General features: G+C 44.6%; 1 protein-coding gene across 1 annotated transcript in view; it reads right to left on the reverse strand.

Annotated features, from left to right (window-relative positions):
• Positions 1–17,139, reverse strand: part of cttnbp2 (cortactin binding protein 2) — a 166,440-nt gene extending 149,301 nt beyond the window's left edge. Inside the window, exons 1-2 of the mRNA XM_049573026.1 lie at positions 16,776–17,139; positions 5,357–5,464 (exon numbers count right to left, since the gene is read on the reverse strand). Coding sequence (XP_049428983.1) covers positions 5,357–5,464; positions 16,776–16,904 — 237 coding nt within the window. The 5' untranslated portion in view covers positions 16,905–17,139. The remainder of the gene's footprint in view (positions 1–5,356; positions 5,465–16,775) is intronic.
• Between the last annotated feature and the right edge of the window lie 1,216 nt (positions 17,140–18,355).

Raw genomic sequence — 18,355 nt, forward strand, 5'->3', positions numbered from 1 at the left:
TCTTTAGACGCTTTGCTTAACTAAAGACTGATGTCTTTCTCCCTGATTTTGTGTTTAGATGGGCGGATACAATTTCAGAGTTTAAAAAAACTCCCTACGTTGCAGAACCAATAGTAAATCTGCAGGGTGGTCCTTCGGTGGCTCGCTGAACTCTCGTGCTCGTAAACATAGTCCCACTGCATTAAAAGTTTTAAACAAAGTTGCTCTAAGTCCTTCATTTCCACAATCTTGTGGACTGAGCACATGTTTGATAAAACGGAGGTAAATCTCTCGGCATCCATTTTCAAGCTCTCTGTGTGTTTGTTTCCTTGCAGACGAGAAAAGGGGGAGCGCACATTTACGGGAGGGCGTGTCCTTTTCAAAAATGCAAGAGGCGTTGCTTTGTTGCCGGCCGTTTTCTCCGGTGTGTTAAACACGCTTTAGAAAGGAGTGTCCCCAGATTATCAGAAGGCGGAGATCTCTGATTGTCTGGTGGCGAGACTACGGCCCACCAGCCGATGGAGACATGAAATACGATACTTTTAAATGTATGTAACATTCATTCATTGTGCAAATCAAGAAAAAGCATGTTGGGCGATTCTGATAGTTCATTTTAAAGCCGATATCAGCTGATACAGATCACACGCCAATATTATTGTGCATCCCTACTTACAAATATTTGCTTCTTGGTGGTATGGAAATGGTACAGGGTCAGTGAAATATCAAGGACTACTTCCATCAGCACTGAAGAGGCCTCTTTACAAATTGTGGCTTTGTAAAACTACCTCTTTGTGCGAGTGAGAAATCTCTGGCCATCAGCTTAGCTCAGTCTCGGTTCTGGCTTGTGAGTTTATCCACTTTGACTCTGGCAGCTGCTCAGCCATTACTCAACCAAAATCTACAGTTTGTAAAACAGTGAAAGCAGCTCCATCATTTTGGAAATGAACTTTACACCTGGGACTTGTCGATACAGACACAACAGTTTACTTCCTGCTCTAAGGATTCGGTCAGAGATGCAGTCTCCAAATGCCCTCTGAAAAGCTCTTGGCGCAGAAGAATGGGTGACTTGTGTAGCTGCCGGCCACGGTAATCATGTGATATTGCTGTCGTTTGGCTAATCTGCCCACAGCCTCTTTTCTTTTTCTCCAGGATGAAACCTGATACGGCAGTTCAGCCAGCTTTAGCCACACGCTAATTAATCTGCAGCACCAAAGCCTCTTAATAATACCCAAACGCCACAAACAATCGTTGTAGTTGTGCCAAGCTGTGGAAGTTTGGTCCAAGCTTTTGGTGTGGGAGCAGTGAAGTGGGGCGAATTGGTAGATAAGAGAAACCTGCACTGTAACTACCAGGGCTGAGGGTTCTGTTCAGCTCTGTGTAACTGTGCCACTGCAAGGTGCTTTGGAAATGCTGATTAATAAGGCTGGTTAGCTTGATTTGTGCTTTGATTCGTGGTTTGATTGTGCAGTGACATTGATAGCCCTGCAGCTGGTGGCCAGATGATGCTTTTCTTCTGGCTGTTCTGGGGGGGGGGGGTTGGATAGGGAACTGGAAAGCGAGTGAATGGGGGAGTCGGCCTAATCCTCTCTGTCACACTGTCCCGCTTTGTCAGAGACGATATCAGGCCTCCATTTTTCACTCTCTCTTTGCATCTCATCCGCCCTCTGTCGCTTTGGCTCTGATTCGAACTGACGATCCGGACTTCTCACTCTCCATATATCTTTCTTAACTCTGCCTCTTTTTGATTCCTCTCCCTCCTCTTCATCCCCTGTTCCTCCCCCTGCCTGCCTCTCTCCCTCTCAGATGGGGCTTATCAGCGACAGAACAAACAAGCTCATTGTGTTTTGTGAGACCCGTCAGGCCTGCAGAGAGGAGGCTTATTTCACTGAAACCTGGGTAGGATATCCATCCACAGGGGAGATGGGGGCCTGCGGGGACTCTTAATGCCAGCAGAAAACATGGGTGAAGTGGCGGTGAGGGCGGAACACAAAAGCAACCAATACCAGAAACACAATGAGACGGAGATGAGGTGACATTGGGGCACAGACCGTCCTGAATTTAAAGAAAGGGAGGCAGCGAGAACGATAGATGAAGCAGGACAGATGAAGAGGGCCGCAAACAAGCAGGAAGAAAAGCAGAAAGATTTAAATTACTGTTTGAAGCCGATGCTGCCATGTCGAGCGACAAAGAGAGTCTTTTTAAGAGCTGCTCAATATCAGCAAGGTCGATGATTGTAAAGCCACACAATAAGCTCAATATCAGGAAATCTGAACAAAACTTCTGCAAGGCAGCTCGCCAAGAACGAAAACACACAACAGCAACTAAACAACCAAAGGGTCACTGGTTTGATCCCTGCAACATGTGTATCGTGTTTGTAGTGCAGCAGATTGTGACGCAGAGACCCTGCTTGTTGTTTCAGAGATTCACCCACAAACCTTAAAAGTGAGCGTCTGATCAGAGCATCTCTGTCTCCCTGGAGTCTCAACACTGAATGAGGTGCACATTAACAGCTTATTAAAAAAAGCCTGAGCGGACAGCGTTAAAGTGGAGCGTGGACAAACTGAGGCGCCGCTCCTGACCTAAATACAGAACTGCAGAGGGGGGGGGGGGGGGCATGTAAGTGTTTGTTCGGAAATAACTTGGCATTCCTGCCCCTGCTGACCAGCGACCTCTAACGTAAGGGCAAGACGGGTTCTTCAGGACGCCACTGAGTCATCATCTGGGCAGCATCAGTATTCAGTAACCACAGATCAATACATTATCCATTTAAACTCATCCCAACCTTCACTGCTCTGCCATTACGTTGGCAGTATAATATATATACACACACACACACACACACGAGTCACTTCAATCACCAAGGACAGTAAAAGTTCAGACATGTCTCATGACTTAACAGTTTGACAGTTCTAAAAGCAGCTTTTGTTTGATTACCTCTACCAAGGAGGTCATGCACACGGCTTGGTCTGTGCATGTGTTCGTCAGCAGGACTGAGGAAAAACTGCTGGGGTGATTTTCATGAAATTTCATGGAAGGGTGAAGCACAGGGCGATGAAGAACCCATTAAATTTTGAAACGGATCTGAATCAGGGCGGATAAAGAAATTATTTTTCACTTTGCAATACACAACATTCATAGTCTGGGCTGAGACTGGCTCTTACCTCCGACGTTACAAGAAAACATGGAGGTGGCTGTACCAAAATGGAGGCATCGAGCAGTGCTAACAATGGCAACAGTGCTAACAGAGCTAACAGAGGTTAGCTCACAGTCACCGGGGCAACACAGGCGGAGGGGGGGCAGAGGTGAGTTTTTCTCTCCCTGAATTGCAAGAGCATGTCCGCCCTTTGCTGCCTCACTCTGCCTCTGATTGGCATACCTGACATTCTTACTCAAACCCTAACCAATCCTCTTGCCTGAAACTAACCACCCCAGCCACTGGTCGATTAAAGTGCTAACCAATCAGAGGGAGAGCAGGGCAGATCATGCCTTCGCCACCCTTGGAGAAAAAAATTTGGGAACTAGAGGTTGGCTGTTCACGACTTTAACGATGAGGCCATGGAGACTGAGAGTGGTGGGGAAAACGTTCCAGGACTGTAAACAGCCATCCAGCAACAGCAGAGAGACCACAAGGAAAGCAGCATATTTTCACATTTCTCTGTGAATTAAAGTTTATTTCAACCAAACCAGAACTGGTGATTGTTTGAACAGTGAACTACCTAATAAAACTAGCCATGATGGTTTTGGGGAGTTCTACTGAAGTGTGTTTTACGTCGAATTAACAAGGCCATTAAGCTGCTTTCAGTCAGTGAAAGATAGAGATATGAATTTCGAAGGTGTACGGCTGTGGCTCAGAGGTAGAGTGGGTCATCCGCTAATCAGAAAATCAGCAGTTTGATCCCCAGCTTCTCCAGTCTGCATGTCAAAGTATCCTTGGGCAAGATACTGAACCCCAAATTGCTCCTGAAGGCTGTTTTATTTGTGTGTTAGTGCATGTGATTGGTTACCGAGTAGGAGGTGGCACCACGTATGGTAGCCTCGGCCCCAGTGTGTGAATGTGCGTGTGAATGTGACATACACGACCAGAAAGGCACTACACAAGTGCAGTCCATTTACCTTGTGTATTTTTTTGTATAATGAGGAAAATAAGAATATTAGGCCACCTCTACATTTTGTGTGTTTGAATTGTTTATTTATTAAACTGCAAAAGCTAAGAGAACTTTCAAAACGTAGCCAACTCACTGGTATGAAAAAAATACACGACCACTGGAAGCTCTCGTGACACCATCTGTGTCTATTTCTTATTTGTCCTTCAGGTTTGCTTTAAGATGACTGATTGGTGTCCCATCAAAGAAGTTTCTAAAGTTTGGAGATCAGCTTTGGAACAAGGAATAAGTGATTTAATTAGGATCTAGAGTCCTCGGGGCATTTCTGCAACTTAAACTAATCAAAAGAAGAAAAGTTGTCTGTCCTTCCCAAGTTCCCTCCTTTTTAGTTCCTGCATGTCAATTAATTTCACTTGGTGAGATTTTGTGATTGTGCAGAAAACTGCCAAATGTGAAGACATGACATCAATGTTATCTGCTGTAGTTGAAAGTGTTTAGGATATAGAGGACATACAAGGCTCTTCAAACCACTGAGACGGCTCAAAACACTCAAAACTCTTCAGAACAAAAACCAGGATTGTCAGAAAAACACAAATATTAACTTACCATCCTCAAATTTCTCTTAACATATCGTTTAGCACTGTTCAGACAGAGACAGAACTGTTCTTGTATTTCAGGCTCAAATTTCTACTGTATATGCAAATAAAATCAACCTCACCTTTTACTCAAGCAGCACCTGCCTGATTGGTTTTCACTAGTCACTGAGGAACAACAGGAGCCAGAACCAGTGACTTTATCCATCTGTTTCTTCCTGATAGTTAAGCAGGTGGTGCTGGGTGGACACGAGGATTTGATCACACCGGCCTTTCTGGCAGGAAGTGCTAACCAGTCGCTCAGCCAGCTCCCATTCAACAAAGGCAATTAGAGAGACCTCTTATCAGCACGTAATTACAAAGCAAAGAAAGAAACAGCGGGGCCGAGTCTTTCATCGCGATCACACAAGTGCTGTGCACATTTCTGGGGGAAAAGCCACCGACTCAGATTTTGTGATATCGCATTCATTCAGCAGCGTTCACGACCATTCAGCGCTCATTAAACCGAGTGATACCAACACAATTCTGGGTCACAATTACAGCTTATCGTCTCATCTCAAGTCTCTCACAAAGGCAGTCTGCTTCAAACAGGTTGTGTTTTAATTCAACCCAGCGACGGCGGAGATGACAGAGGCTTAGCTGATGAGTACAGGAGTGTGTTGGTGTGTTATCTGGACTCACCCTCAGGGCTTCTATGACCAGGTCGCGGGCCTCCAGCTCTCCCTCCATGATACTCAGCAGGGTGAGCAGCTCTGGCTTGCTCAGGTTATCCATGTTGAACTCACATTTCTGCAACACAGACCAGAAACAACATGTCACAATCATACATGACAAATGCACCACTTAGTCCCTCCGCTCTCTCCACCTGGTCTCATTAAGTGCAGCCCTCAAATTAGGCTAGATGTCCCGTCCTACCCCCCAGCTATTAAGGTCTAATTACATTTAGTTAGGTCATTAAGCCCCTATTTGGTCAGCAGCGACCGCGGGGCTAACGGGTGGAGATGACTGTAATTGGGAGTGACCAGAAACACTTCATGCTTCCCCTCATGTCAATTAAAAGCTTTTTCCGGTCTACTTATGAAAAGCAAATCGGCTGTGTGTGCTGCCTCCGTCTACTCTACGAAGGGATGACTCGTCTGAGGTTAAAGTCAGTTTCTACTCTTTGCTGTAAAGATACAGTAAATGTTGTTTTTACAAAACCAGACAAGGTTGTAAATTTTAATTAATAAGTAATGATTAGGGCTGGCCCCTGATAGGTGACAAAACGTAAGTCGACCAGAAAGGTCATTAGTCGGCAAGATTTCATTGGTCGCTACCGGGGTTTTTTCAGACCTAATTGTATTGTGGAGTTTTGCACAGTGGCGACCGGATCTTTGCTCTCAAACCACAAAAAAATGTGATGGCACAACAGTCTCCTTCAGTACATTATTCTGTGCTTTCTTTGGATTTTCACATTGGCTAGTCATCCTGTTTAATGTGTCTTCTGATTAAATCGGAACTGCTGAAACAAGTTGTAGGAAGCCTCTGCAAGTAATTGGTTGCTGGCAGACACTCTGTGCTGCAATAAAATGGTTAATCAGCAGTGCCGTGCACTGTAGAGCCGACGTGCTGCTGGTTCTGCCGGCCTGAATACAATATAATGTCTATAGCCTTACTGTTGTGTGTACAGCCTTTATAGACTGAGCTGAGTAGTGATGCGCGGGTCGACCCGTAACCCGCGGGACCCACAAATGGACCTGCGGGTCGGGCAGCAGTGATCGTCTGTTAAATCGGTTTGTAAATGATATTTTGACATTATTGGCTATTACTGTCATGGCATCCAAAGGTACTGATGCGTTGAGCAGGTGACAGTCCACAGTCGTTTTCAAAACACACTTGTGTCACGCACTCCAAAAGAAACTTGTTGAAACTTTAAACAATAATTTATTGTACAAAATGGGGGGAACAAACGTTGACAAAAACGGTTCCATAATTCATATTAAATTCAAAAGATAACGAAAAAACAGCTACAAGTTAGAGGGAATAGTGATAAAGTGGTAAAACTTCAGCTATACTATACTAGCTATACTATATTTTCACATTTTTAACAATGCAATTTAAAAGTTTTGATTTTTATTGATAACCTACATTTACCAACAACAAAAAGACTACATTTAGCACCAAAAAAATATGAAAAAAAGTAAATAAAAAAACGAATATCGAATACCAAATTTTCATAATGAATACCTACCCATAGAAACAAATATTCGAATACCCGAATATTTGGATACAGCCCTAGAGACTAGTCCACTGATGATGACTGTTGGTCAGCTAGGAAAATTCTAAGTTGGGGGCAGCCCTAATAATCATAATGACAATCAAATAAAATAATAACTTGTGTATCCTGGACTTGAAACAATCAGTTGAACAACGATAATTGATTAAATTTGTTATGAAAAAATACCAAACTCTGGTGTCAGCTTCTGAAATTCTGCTTTCTCTGTTTTATCTCTCTGTAAACTGAATTGTTAATTTCGGGGTTTGGACTCATTTGGAAAGAACAAAACATGTGAAGTGGGGCTGGGTAAAATGTTGATATTGAATTTGTGATATGGGACGATATATATTGTCGTAGATTTTAGATATTGTAATATAGTAAGTGTTTTCCTGGTTTCAAGGACGGCATTACAGTAGAGTGAAAACCTTTTTCTGAATTTCCCAGTAGAGGTGTGCCGTATCATCTCATTCACGATAACACTGGTATAATTTTTAATATCATATGAACAATTTCATATTGTGATACTCGCGATATTTCGACTTGTTGACATATTGACGTCATACTGTTACCCATGGCAACAACAAGCACGTCTGCGGTGGTTCCAGAAAGAGAGCTAAAGTCTGCATCTGAGCACTTTTCCCGACACTAGGTTGCTTTATATTTGTTCTGATGTTGATTTCGCAAATAAAATTCGGGTTTGTACAGAAATTATGTCCAAGAAAAGTCTTTAAGTGAGGATTTAGTGACTAACTCAAAATGCCACACAGCCTAGAGTTAAGCTGTTAAATTCAACAACAACCAAGAGACAATTGTTCTAAAGACATTGTGAATTTCGGGACAATACTTTGAGTCCTGTTCATCTCTGACTCCTCAGAGGGAGACAGCTTTTTTTTCCTGCTCACAACCCTGAACATCACAGCGGCATCTGGTTAGTCCACATTCCAAAGCACAGCATCAAATTGTTGTGTTAAGGGACCTTGGAAGGGATTGAGCTCACCCTAAGCAAAACCTAAGTGAGGAAAATGAGTCAAATTCTTGGCTGGAGAGTCCCAAAAAATGATGTCACTTCACAAAGAGAGGCCAGAAGATAACACTGGAGGCCGGTGACAGAAGAATTTCCAGTTACCGTGTTGGCGACTACTGCAGCCGTCTGCTCAGAGCCACATCCAGCTGCATTCTCAATATCTGGAAGCTTTTCACCGGGCTATTTGTTCAATAAAACCTCAATAAAACAGAGGCGGGAGAGGCAAATGGAGGAGGCGAGGAGCGTCTCGGCCTCTGGTGCACATCAGGCGGATTGCTACCTGCTCATTCTGGTGACGCTCAGTTGTCAGCCGGCCATTTAGGCCTGATTTACAAGCCTACATCGAAACCTCGGCCAAGATTATTCCATTTCATCAAGGCGTCCGACACGTCTCCAGAGGTCCCTCACACAGAATATGACTTTGAACAGGCCGGTGTAACATTTCAACAAGCTGCTGCCTTCTATGTGTCCTTTAAACGCTCCGGTGACGTTGTTTATTTCACCGTAAGGGGGAAAAGTTCATGCTCAGACAACGGGAACAGAGGTAATAAATACATATGAATAAACAGGCCAACGCTCTCTCCTTTAAAAGCCAGAGATGTCTTCAAGACAGGTGCTGAAAAATATCACAGCAATCGGTTTCTAACAGAGAGAGGTCTGTGGCTACTCACTCTAACGTGGACCTTTTTTCTTCTCAGAACAAGGAGCTGGAAAGTGTTGCGTCAATCACATGTTTCAGTTTAGTCAAACCACGTTTTTATCCTGATGCCATCACGGCAAGAGCTGGAAATAAAAGCAGGAGAGATTCCAAAGGGATTGATTCATTCACATCGAGCCTTCCAATCGATCCCCGAGCCCCCTTTTTCCCGGCAGCGTTCACCACTCAGAGAATTGGACGACTCAGAGAGGGCTTGATGGATGGCAACCCTGAGCCACCCCGTGCTGTCACGGGGCCTCGGGTGGTGAGGTGAGGGTGGAGGGCTGCTTCTCTCTGGCATTTCTGCACAGTGAGCAGGTGAGGGAAGCGAACACTAATTTGTTCCATGAGCCGTGTGCTGAGCGCCAAGGGCACGAGCAGCCTGGCCGGCACTCAGAGGCTCGCTGTTAGCCCCGGTCCACTTATTAAGGCCTGTGTCATTTCAGTCTGAGCCACGAGGGATGAGAACTGCTCGCTTTGTGCTCGTGTTCTGCTAAGCAAAAAGCTCGCCTAGGCCTGTAAGTTTCTCACAGACTCATGTCCTCTTACTGCGAGCACGAAACTGTGTGATATGACAGCCTGTAAACAGACGTCTGTGAGGGGGTAATAATGCAGGAAAATGCCATCAAACTGGGGGAATCACAGCGAATTAAAAAGGTTAAATTAAAATATATTATTTTTTACATTCTCTTGTGGTATTGAAGAATGCAGACCGTTTTTATTCAGTTTGTCCAAGTTTTGAGATACCTGTCTCACACAGTTTTTATATACTTCTAATAAAGGTCAGAGGAAAAGTGTTCACTGGCTGCATTCACACTGAAGGCAGAGGGGGTCAGTCTTTGCTCTTAACAATGTGAACAGCACAAATCTTATGGAATCTGACCTTTTCAATTGACCCCTCCTGAGTCCCACCCCCCTTAGTTAATAGCCCCTTTTACACTGCCTGTTCAAGGCAGGAATTTTGCACCATTATACATTATTGTATCGTCACACAGTGCCAAGTATTGATTTTTTATTATATAAATCCGAATTATATAAATTCTTATTATACAAATACAAATAAATTAGACTTGCACCGATTTATCGGCAGTGCTCGGAATCGGGCCGGTTTTCACGTGATTGGCCGTGATCTGACACCCGCCGGTCAGTCTAAAATATGCTGATTTAAAACACTGGACAAATTCCCGGCACGCCACATGATTGACATCGTGTAACATCAGCAGCGCACGCACATGCGCAGCTCACGGCTTGGGCGATGTGAGAAAGTGAAACATGGGCTACCTCAATCATTCACGCACACACATCAAAAGAGTGAAGAAGAAAGTTGGTAATCGTCCGTGTTAAACTGAACTGCGGAGCTCTCACTGCTGCACTGTGCCGCTTGAAACTGATGAGGCGCATGTCCGCGTGCTGAAGATGCATGTGTCCGCGCGTTTACTGGCGGGCGCATCCTGAAGACCTGTGTGAATTTTCCACACAAGATATTTTTACTTTTTTTGTCTATTTAAGAAACTACCCACAAATGCTATACACCAAGAATTATTATTTTATTTATCTATGTTTTTATTTAAGTATGCCTTTTTTACTTATTTATTTTAATACTGTATATTTGAGCAAAAAGGAAAATGTTTCTTAACCTGTGTCACTGTTTTTGTTGTTTGTCTGAGATGATTATTGAAAAGCTGGTTGTATCTTGGTTAAAATGTTCTAATAAAGGAAAGAGAAAATATCTTGTGTGCTGTAAAGTGGTTTGAAAAAACACTCTGCAAATCGGAAATTGGTATCGGCCCAAAAAACTGCAATCGGTGCAAGTCTAAAATAAATAATTAGGTAGCCTACTAGCATGATAGCATGATATAATCAGTGGCTGTGGTGAGATGAAGAGACTGAAAACTTTATGTTATTGGATAAAACAGATGTTGACAAAGTTTTCCTTTTGGGACATAATTATTTATTGTAAAAAAAGGTAATAAAATCTAACATTTGTCATCTCAATACTCAGCATATCACAACATATTTAAAATTGCAATAATATCATATCATGCCTTAAGTATTGATCGTGGATCCTCTGGTGATTTCCACCTGCAGAAAACATGTACAAAATATTATAATTAACTGTTTGGAACTCAATAGATTAATTTTTATGTGGACTAACATGAGATCAGGGATTGAATTAAAACTGAACCCCAGAGTGACTGAATGAATAGTGTTAAAGCTCATGATGTGGTCATGTGTTGGATGTTGACCGATTGACTAATCAGGTTAGTATCAGCGCTGATACCCAGCCATCAGGTCAGCAGATAGTCGGAAGCACCACAAACAAAACCTCCTTGTATTGGAGCAGCAGCATCAATCTGAGAGACTGATCTCTCAAAACCTGAAACCAAAGATTGTTTTGCATGGTTAGATTTTTCTGTAATTTGGGTGAACTGACCCTTAAATAGATTCTACAATTATATTTAATCCTCTCTGATGACCTCTCTAACTTGTTTACAGGGAAATTTGAACCCCCGCCCCACCCCCACCCCCCTCCTGTGTCAGAGCACAGAAATTTTGTTGTCAGGAAGAAGAAGCGATGACATTACAGCCACTCATGCTAGTGGCACTCCTCCAACATGGCAGCATGTCCCACATAACCACTGGTGACCGGTCTCAGGCTTCACTTTCACAATAGTCCTGCCAGAGGACTGAAGATGAGGCTGAACGAGTAGCTGGGTGACATTTAAAGAAGAACTTATTTTGGTTGTCTATGCAATGAGATGTTAAACCAAGAGTTCTGGAGCTCACATTCAGCTTCACCAAAAATGTCTGAGTATTTGTTTACACTGGGGATGGGTTTAATAACTGGCTCACTCTCAGTCTCTAACATACATGAATTCACTGAGCTTCAAAGCTACAAATCTGTCATCAAACCTGATTTTGGCATCTGCTGTTATTTAGATTTGTACCTTATTGTTACATTAGACCTTTTACATTTACACATTTGATTGCAGCTGCGGCGCTGCAGTCTCCCTCGGGATGCATGAAGTTTTATCTTATCTCTCGTCACATATAGGTAGCACGCTTCTTCTCCTTTGTAGCTGTCGCTGGGTAAGATGACAGACATCAGCAGCAGCAGATTAGATCAGCTGTAGATAATTAACATTAATTCAGTAATGGCTGAAAATGAAAAGTTTGTCTGCTCTCTGGTTAATGTGCTCTCTGCAGCTGGTGTCTGTGTTCAAAGACTGTTAGTGAGTGAAAAGATGCGTCACATCAATGCACAGCTGTGAATGGACTGTTTCTGTAGTTCAGCCGGGACAAACCGAGAGTTGCAATAATCATCAGCTGATCACTTCACTTCTTTGTACTCCATAGACAGTGCATTACATGAAGAAGATGGCGGTCGGCAAGCCCCAAGTTTGAAGAAGCCGGCGGAGTACAATACAGAAATGAAAAGCTGCGGCAGCCGTAGGGCTGTACCCAAATATTCGGATATTCGAATATTCGTTTCTATGGGTAGGTATTCGTTATGAAAATTTGGTATTCGATATTCATTTTTTTATTTACTTATTTATTTATTTACATATTTTTTGGTGCTAAATGTAGTCTTTTTGTTGTTGGTAAATGTAGGTTATCAATAGAAATCAAAACTTTTAAATTGCATTGTTAAGAATGTGAAAATATAGTACAGCCTACCAACTGAGCTTGTGCGCACGGCACGCTTGAGCGCATCCGTCTGAGGCTGTGGATCAATGCCAAGTTTTACCACTTTATCACTATTCCCTCTAACTTGTAGCTGTTTTTTCGTTATCTTTTGAATTTAATATGAATTATAGAACCATTTTTGTCAACGTTTGTTCCCCCCATTTTGTACAATAAATTACTGTTTAAAGTTTCAACAAGTTTCTTTTGGAGTGCGTGACACAAGTGTGTTTTGAAAACGGCCGCGGACTGTCACCTGCTCAACGCATCAGTACCTTCGGATGCCATGACAGTAATAGCCAATAATGTCAAACTATCATTTACAGACCGATTTAACAGACGATCACTGCTGCCCGACCCACAGGTCCATTTGTGGGTCCCGCGGGTTACGGGTCGACCCGTGCATCACTACTCAGCTCAGTCTATAAAGGCTGTACACACAACAGTAAGGCTATAGACATTATATTGTATTCAGGCCGGCAGAACCAGCAGCACATCGGCTCTACAGTGCACGGCACTGCTGATTAACCATTTTATTGCAGCACAGAGTGTCTGCCAGCAACCAATTACTTGCAGAGGCTTCCTACAACTTCGCCGCTATGCAAAACTCTGCAATACAATTAGGTCTGAAAAAACCCCGGAGTCCGCTGCCGCCACCACGCTGGTCCAGAACCCTGCTGCTCGCATCACCACCAGAACTCCCTCCACAATTGACCTATGGCTAAGTCCCGCCCTCAAACGTGATGAGCCAATCACAGTGCGTATAGCCATTCCCATACACTGGGACATTCTCTGCCTGGACGTCCATTGAAATGCATTACAGAAAGTCAGCTTTGTTCGGTTTTACGAGCTTTTTCTGAGATTTGAAGTTTAAAAATGGTCAAACGGTGTGCATGGGGTACATGCAACTCTGACACAAGGTATCCTGAGAGGCTGGGCGACCAGGTGTATTTTTACACTTTAAACCACATCTCAAGCGAGAAAAGTGTCTCCTTTGGATAAAGTTGTGTGGTAACGTTAGACCACAACATCAACTCAACGTGAATAAGATTAACAATGATGTCTACATCTGTTCTAAGGTAAGTCAACATTGTGTTTGAGGCAACATATTGTCACTTTGCTGCAAAGAAATATAAAGTTATCTTTAACATCTCTAGCTAACGTTAGCTAAAGTTAGCCTAACGTTAGCTCCTAGCTGCGTTGTTCATCATGTCACCTTGTTTGCTGGGAGTTCATTAGCCTATTTTGTTCTAGTTTTGTACTTTGGTGATGGTACATCATTGTTAGCTGTTGTCCAAAGGGCTCTAGTTAAGCTAACGTTAACTTCTGGAGCTTAGCTTCATTAACTTATCTGTAATGGCAGAGATAACAAAGGTTGGCAAACGTTATGCTGAATGATTCAGTGTAAATACTGTAGCACCAAACTAACGGAGAGACACTCTTGGTAAAGATGGTAAAAAGGCCGTTATCCTTTTCTCATATTCTGAGCCAAAAACCTTAACTTCAGTGGCACTTAAACTTGTTGTCTTTGATGGCGAAATCATCAGTTGCCTCCTGCGAAATGCCGTGTACTGTGACACCTGCCATAGCGCCGGGCACTGAATGTTGAAAGTTTGTCCGAGTGAGTGGAGGGGGCGTGGCTTAGCCATAGGTCAATTCACATCACTCCTGTCCTTCAGCAGCTTCACTGGCTCCCTGTTCAACACAGCGATGACTTTAAGATCTTACTCCTCACCTTCAAGGCCATCCTCAACATGGCACCTCTGTACCTCTCCGAACTCTTGCTCATCCACACCCTCACCCGCACTGTCAGGTCTTCACCGGCCCGCCTGACCTCCATGGGGTCTACTGCATTCAGCCGCCCTGCCCCCGCCTCTGGAACTTCCTCCCACTGGACATTCGTAACATCAACTCTCTCCACTTTTAAATCCTGCCTCAAAACTCATCTCTTTCAAACAGCCTATTCAGTTTGACTCCCGTCCATCTACCCACACAGACACACACGCTATCTACACCAAATTTTGTTCACTGTGAATTTGTTTTGCTGATTATTTATTTGTTATGTTACTTTATTCCTCATCTCGTTGACTTTTTTCAATCAGCTGTTATTTTCTATCTTTGCCTGTAAGGTGACCGTGAGTCTCCTGAGAGGCACTTATAAATAAAATGTATTATTTCTATTTTGAAGAGAGCGATAAAGCAGCTTCAGTTCCCCGACAGAAATCACTGTCAGACATTAAGGTAAAGCAGTGAAAATGTTCTAAATATAGCACACAAACAAATGGATACTGATTTTTTTAGGTGGCAAAAATACGTTTTCCCGCTGCCCCCGTCCAGAGCAGTACACTACTTAGATTCAGTGACAGTACTCAGGCCTGCTTCTCCAAACTGGGGATGTGCTGACTCACATCTACCGTATGTCACACACTGACTTTATATGAAGTACCTCAAACAACCCCACTGTAATATATCCAACAACCCCTTTAATTAGGCTCAAACTGTTTGGGCCTTCTCTCGGCCAACAACAGGTGATTAGACGGCTTTGAGTTACAGGAGCTATTTTAGCCGTTAGTTATTTGCAAACATTGAACGTTCAACCAAATAAACGTCTTCATCATCTGACCGCTCGTGTTTCTTGGACTCGTGCCACATCTGCCACTCTCATTATCTCATTATCTACAGAATGTGTCCCTTTAACTTCAGCGTGCGCCACACTAACATGTCCTGAGGTAAACGAGTGGGAGGTGACCAGCCGAGTGCCTTTCGCTGACCTTTGACCCCTCTGTGGACCATAAGGGCCGGTCCTTCACAGTCCTCACAAACAAGAAACTTCCCCCCACTTTGGGCCAACAACACAGAGTCTGACGGGGTGAGCAAAGAGCAAAGTGCTTTATTTAACCACGGCAGGCATGATGGTGGCGGCGGTGGGGGGTGGGGGTGGGGGGTGACAGTGGGAGGGCGCGAAGGCGGAAGCCCTCTTTCGTTGGCTGCAGCCTGGAGAAGGAAGAGTGTGCTGGCAGAGCGATGGGTGAGCTGAGGAGGCTGCCCAGCTCCCATGTCTCTGAAGCACCTGTTCACCTCAACGCTAAATGTAAAGCAGCCTCGAGGCAGTTCTGAGCGCGCTCAGGAGAGGGGGGGGGGCTGGCTGACACGGTACTCCCAGCTATGCCAGCTGAGTCACTGAAATTAAGACCAATTTAGAAAGGTGTCTGGTGAACAGGGCCTCCACCCCCCTCCTCCTCCTCCTCCACTAACACCACCGTGCTGCCTCTGCCTTCCATCCACCCCCTGCAGCTCTTCTTCAACCATCTCCTCAGCTCACCGCTCAAGCCCACCCCCACCTCAACACCCACGCTACCACCCACCCACCTCAGGGACTGTGGCTGCTTTCTATTCCAGCACCGCCACTCATCTCCACCGGCCTACCTCTTCAATCTCACGTCCACAGAGGTGCTTATTTCACTTTTCTGGACGTGCTGCTCAGAGTTCATTAAACACAAACAAGTGGCAGAAGCGTCGCTGCCCATTTTGCATCCGCTGTCAGGTCGATAGCAGCAGTCTGACGGGTTGCATCATGGATCCAGCTGAGGGGAGGGAAAGGTTTCATGACATCCCGGCAGCAGGGGCAACAGATTGATCAGTGCGCACAGAGGGATGGCGAGCCGCTGCCCCGGCTCACATGCTGCTGCTGCAACCTGTGACAAATCACAACTATGTGTGTGTCAACAACAAAAGGACTACTTTAAAAGAAATGCCTTGAGTCATCTGGTCTGGGGATGAGTGCAGAGGGACTCACAGCTCTGTAAGGTGAGCTGGTACAAGCTATGGAAGCCTGTGAGGCTCCATGTAGGACTGATTTATAGAGGACCACTTCAGCAAATAACCATTTCCTTGCCACAATCAGCCCACAGCCAGGTGAATATATATATCACCTCCTCCAGGGAATAAAGAAGGTGGAATAAAATGTTTTCAGGAAACCAATCCAGATAAAAAAGCCTCTAATGTCAGATTTAACATGAGAGAAACAGCTCTCTGTAAGTCTCTGCGTGTTAACCCATTTACTGAGAGATATCTGAGCAACAACCTGAGCAGACAGAGCCGCAGGATAACGTTACAGCAGCGGGATGAATGTTGGAGCAGCGGCACAGGCGAACAAAAGAATTCACTGTAACGTTCACAGTAAAGAAAACACCACATTGCGCCTGTTGTAAAACACGTCAGGCTCATTTATCTCCTCACACCGAGCACGATCTCCTTGTTTTTCTCCAGACATTGTCGCGAGGCTCCCGCTGCCCACCGCTGTTGCTTCGCGAGCCTGTGCGAAATAGATGCGCACCGCATTTTCTCCGTCTCTCCAGCCGCGACTCCTCCAACAACCACCCCGCTGAAAACAGCCCCGCGCTGCTTCACTTTCCCCGGTTCAACATTCACGTCTTACCGTGTCGACACTTCCCAGCACGGCGGTTGCCAGTGTTTGTACCGGAGGAGGCTGCTCTCCGCTGGCTCCCTCCGACGCCATCTTCGTACTGTAGCGGTCTGCTGGAGTGAGGGCGCATCCGGCACTCATTAACTATTGCGCTGCTGAGTGCAAATCACGCCACGCACGGCCATTGAAAGGAAAAGAGAGAGGTTTGACAAAGTGAAGGAGCTGTGAAAGGTGGGGGAGAGGACGACAGGTCTCCTCCGTCAGAAGCCCTGAGCCGAGTGTGTGCGGGCCGCAGCGGGGGGAGCGGGCAGTCTAGTGGGCGTGGACCGACCGACCGACGCGTAAAAATCCAGATGCGAAGCCCCGGTGCGCTCCCAACTGGAAAGGAGGTGCGTCCTGACACAGTTGATTGACAACAGCATTTGTCGGGCTCTGAAGCTATAAAATAAGCCAGTGGGTGGTTCCCAAACTGGGGCTCGGGGACCTCCAGGGACCCGTGCACTGATAAAATGACAAAGGTGAATGAAGATATTTAAAATAAGTAAATAAAAGTTCGTTTAAAACACATTTTGGATCATTTTACTGAAGTTTAGAAATCACCTCATCTCACTAATTCTATGTATTATTTCATGACCCCAGAAAATTAACTCATGTCTCAGTGAAATGTCCATAAATAATCTGTCTCCTGTCTCCAAATAAACTACAAGTCCCACAGTTAACACCAGTGAGCCTCTAGCTGCATTTGGAGGGCACTTGTCTCACCCAGTTTTTATTTTAAAGCTCCAGTGTTTATCAGGATATGTAGGATATAATAAGTATGTTTTCTTTAGTGTTTGATCACCTGATAATGAGAATCAGAATGAGACGTTCATATTTACATAGGGAGCGGGTCCTCCTCTAAAGAGGCCGCCATGTTGCACAGTCATGCTTCTACAGTAGCCCAGAAGAGACAAACCAAACACTTGCTCTAGATAGGGACATTTTTTGGAGCGCTACTCATCCCGCAGCGTTGCCAACACGTCTGTATGAGAGAACACTGCAGGTGTGCAGTAGCTGTAGTGTGGAGCATGTATTACCCACAGTCTGTACCACATCTATATTTGTTTCTTTGGCGTTGTGACTCATGGATGCCTGCTGCTGCTCATGGTCTGTCGTCTGGTCACTACCTTTTTATAAAGCCGTGACCTCACCTGAGCACTGTGGGGGAACACGCCCATAAACACCACGAACGAGAGAGGGTCATAATATATACGTTATGTTTCAGTAAAATCCTGCACAGTTTTCTTTAAGTGTACACAAGTGTCATATTTTTTCTTATGATTTGAGTAGTTTCACTGATTCCAGCTCAGTAAGTCATCACACTGAGACAATAAGTGTCTTATTCAAAGAGCTAACAGCCTTTCTTCCTCTGTGCTTTTACAGAAACTCAAACCTATCACATAATCTTACTCTGACAGGAGTCTCATCAGATGAGGTCTAACGTGGTCGAGCTCCTTCAAATGAAGGAGTTTGGCACCCCCTGTCAAAACCCATTAAAGCTACACATTCTGCTCTCTGCACAAAATGAACCCTCACAGTCTGACAGTGGAGGT

This window comes from Epinephelus fuscoguttatus, linkage group LG4 (genome assembly GCF_011397635.1).
Source record: "Epinephelus fuscoguttatus linkage group LG4, E.fuscoguttatus.final_Chr_v1".
Lineage (NCBI taxonomy): Eukaryota > Metazoa > Chordata > Actinopteri > Perciformes > Serranidae > Epinephelus > Epinephelus fuscoguttatus.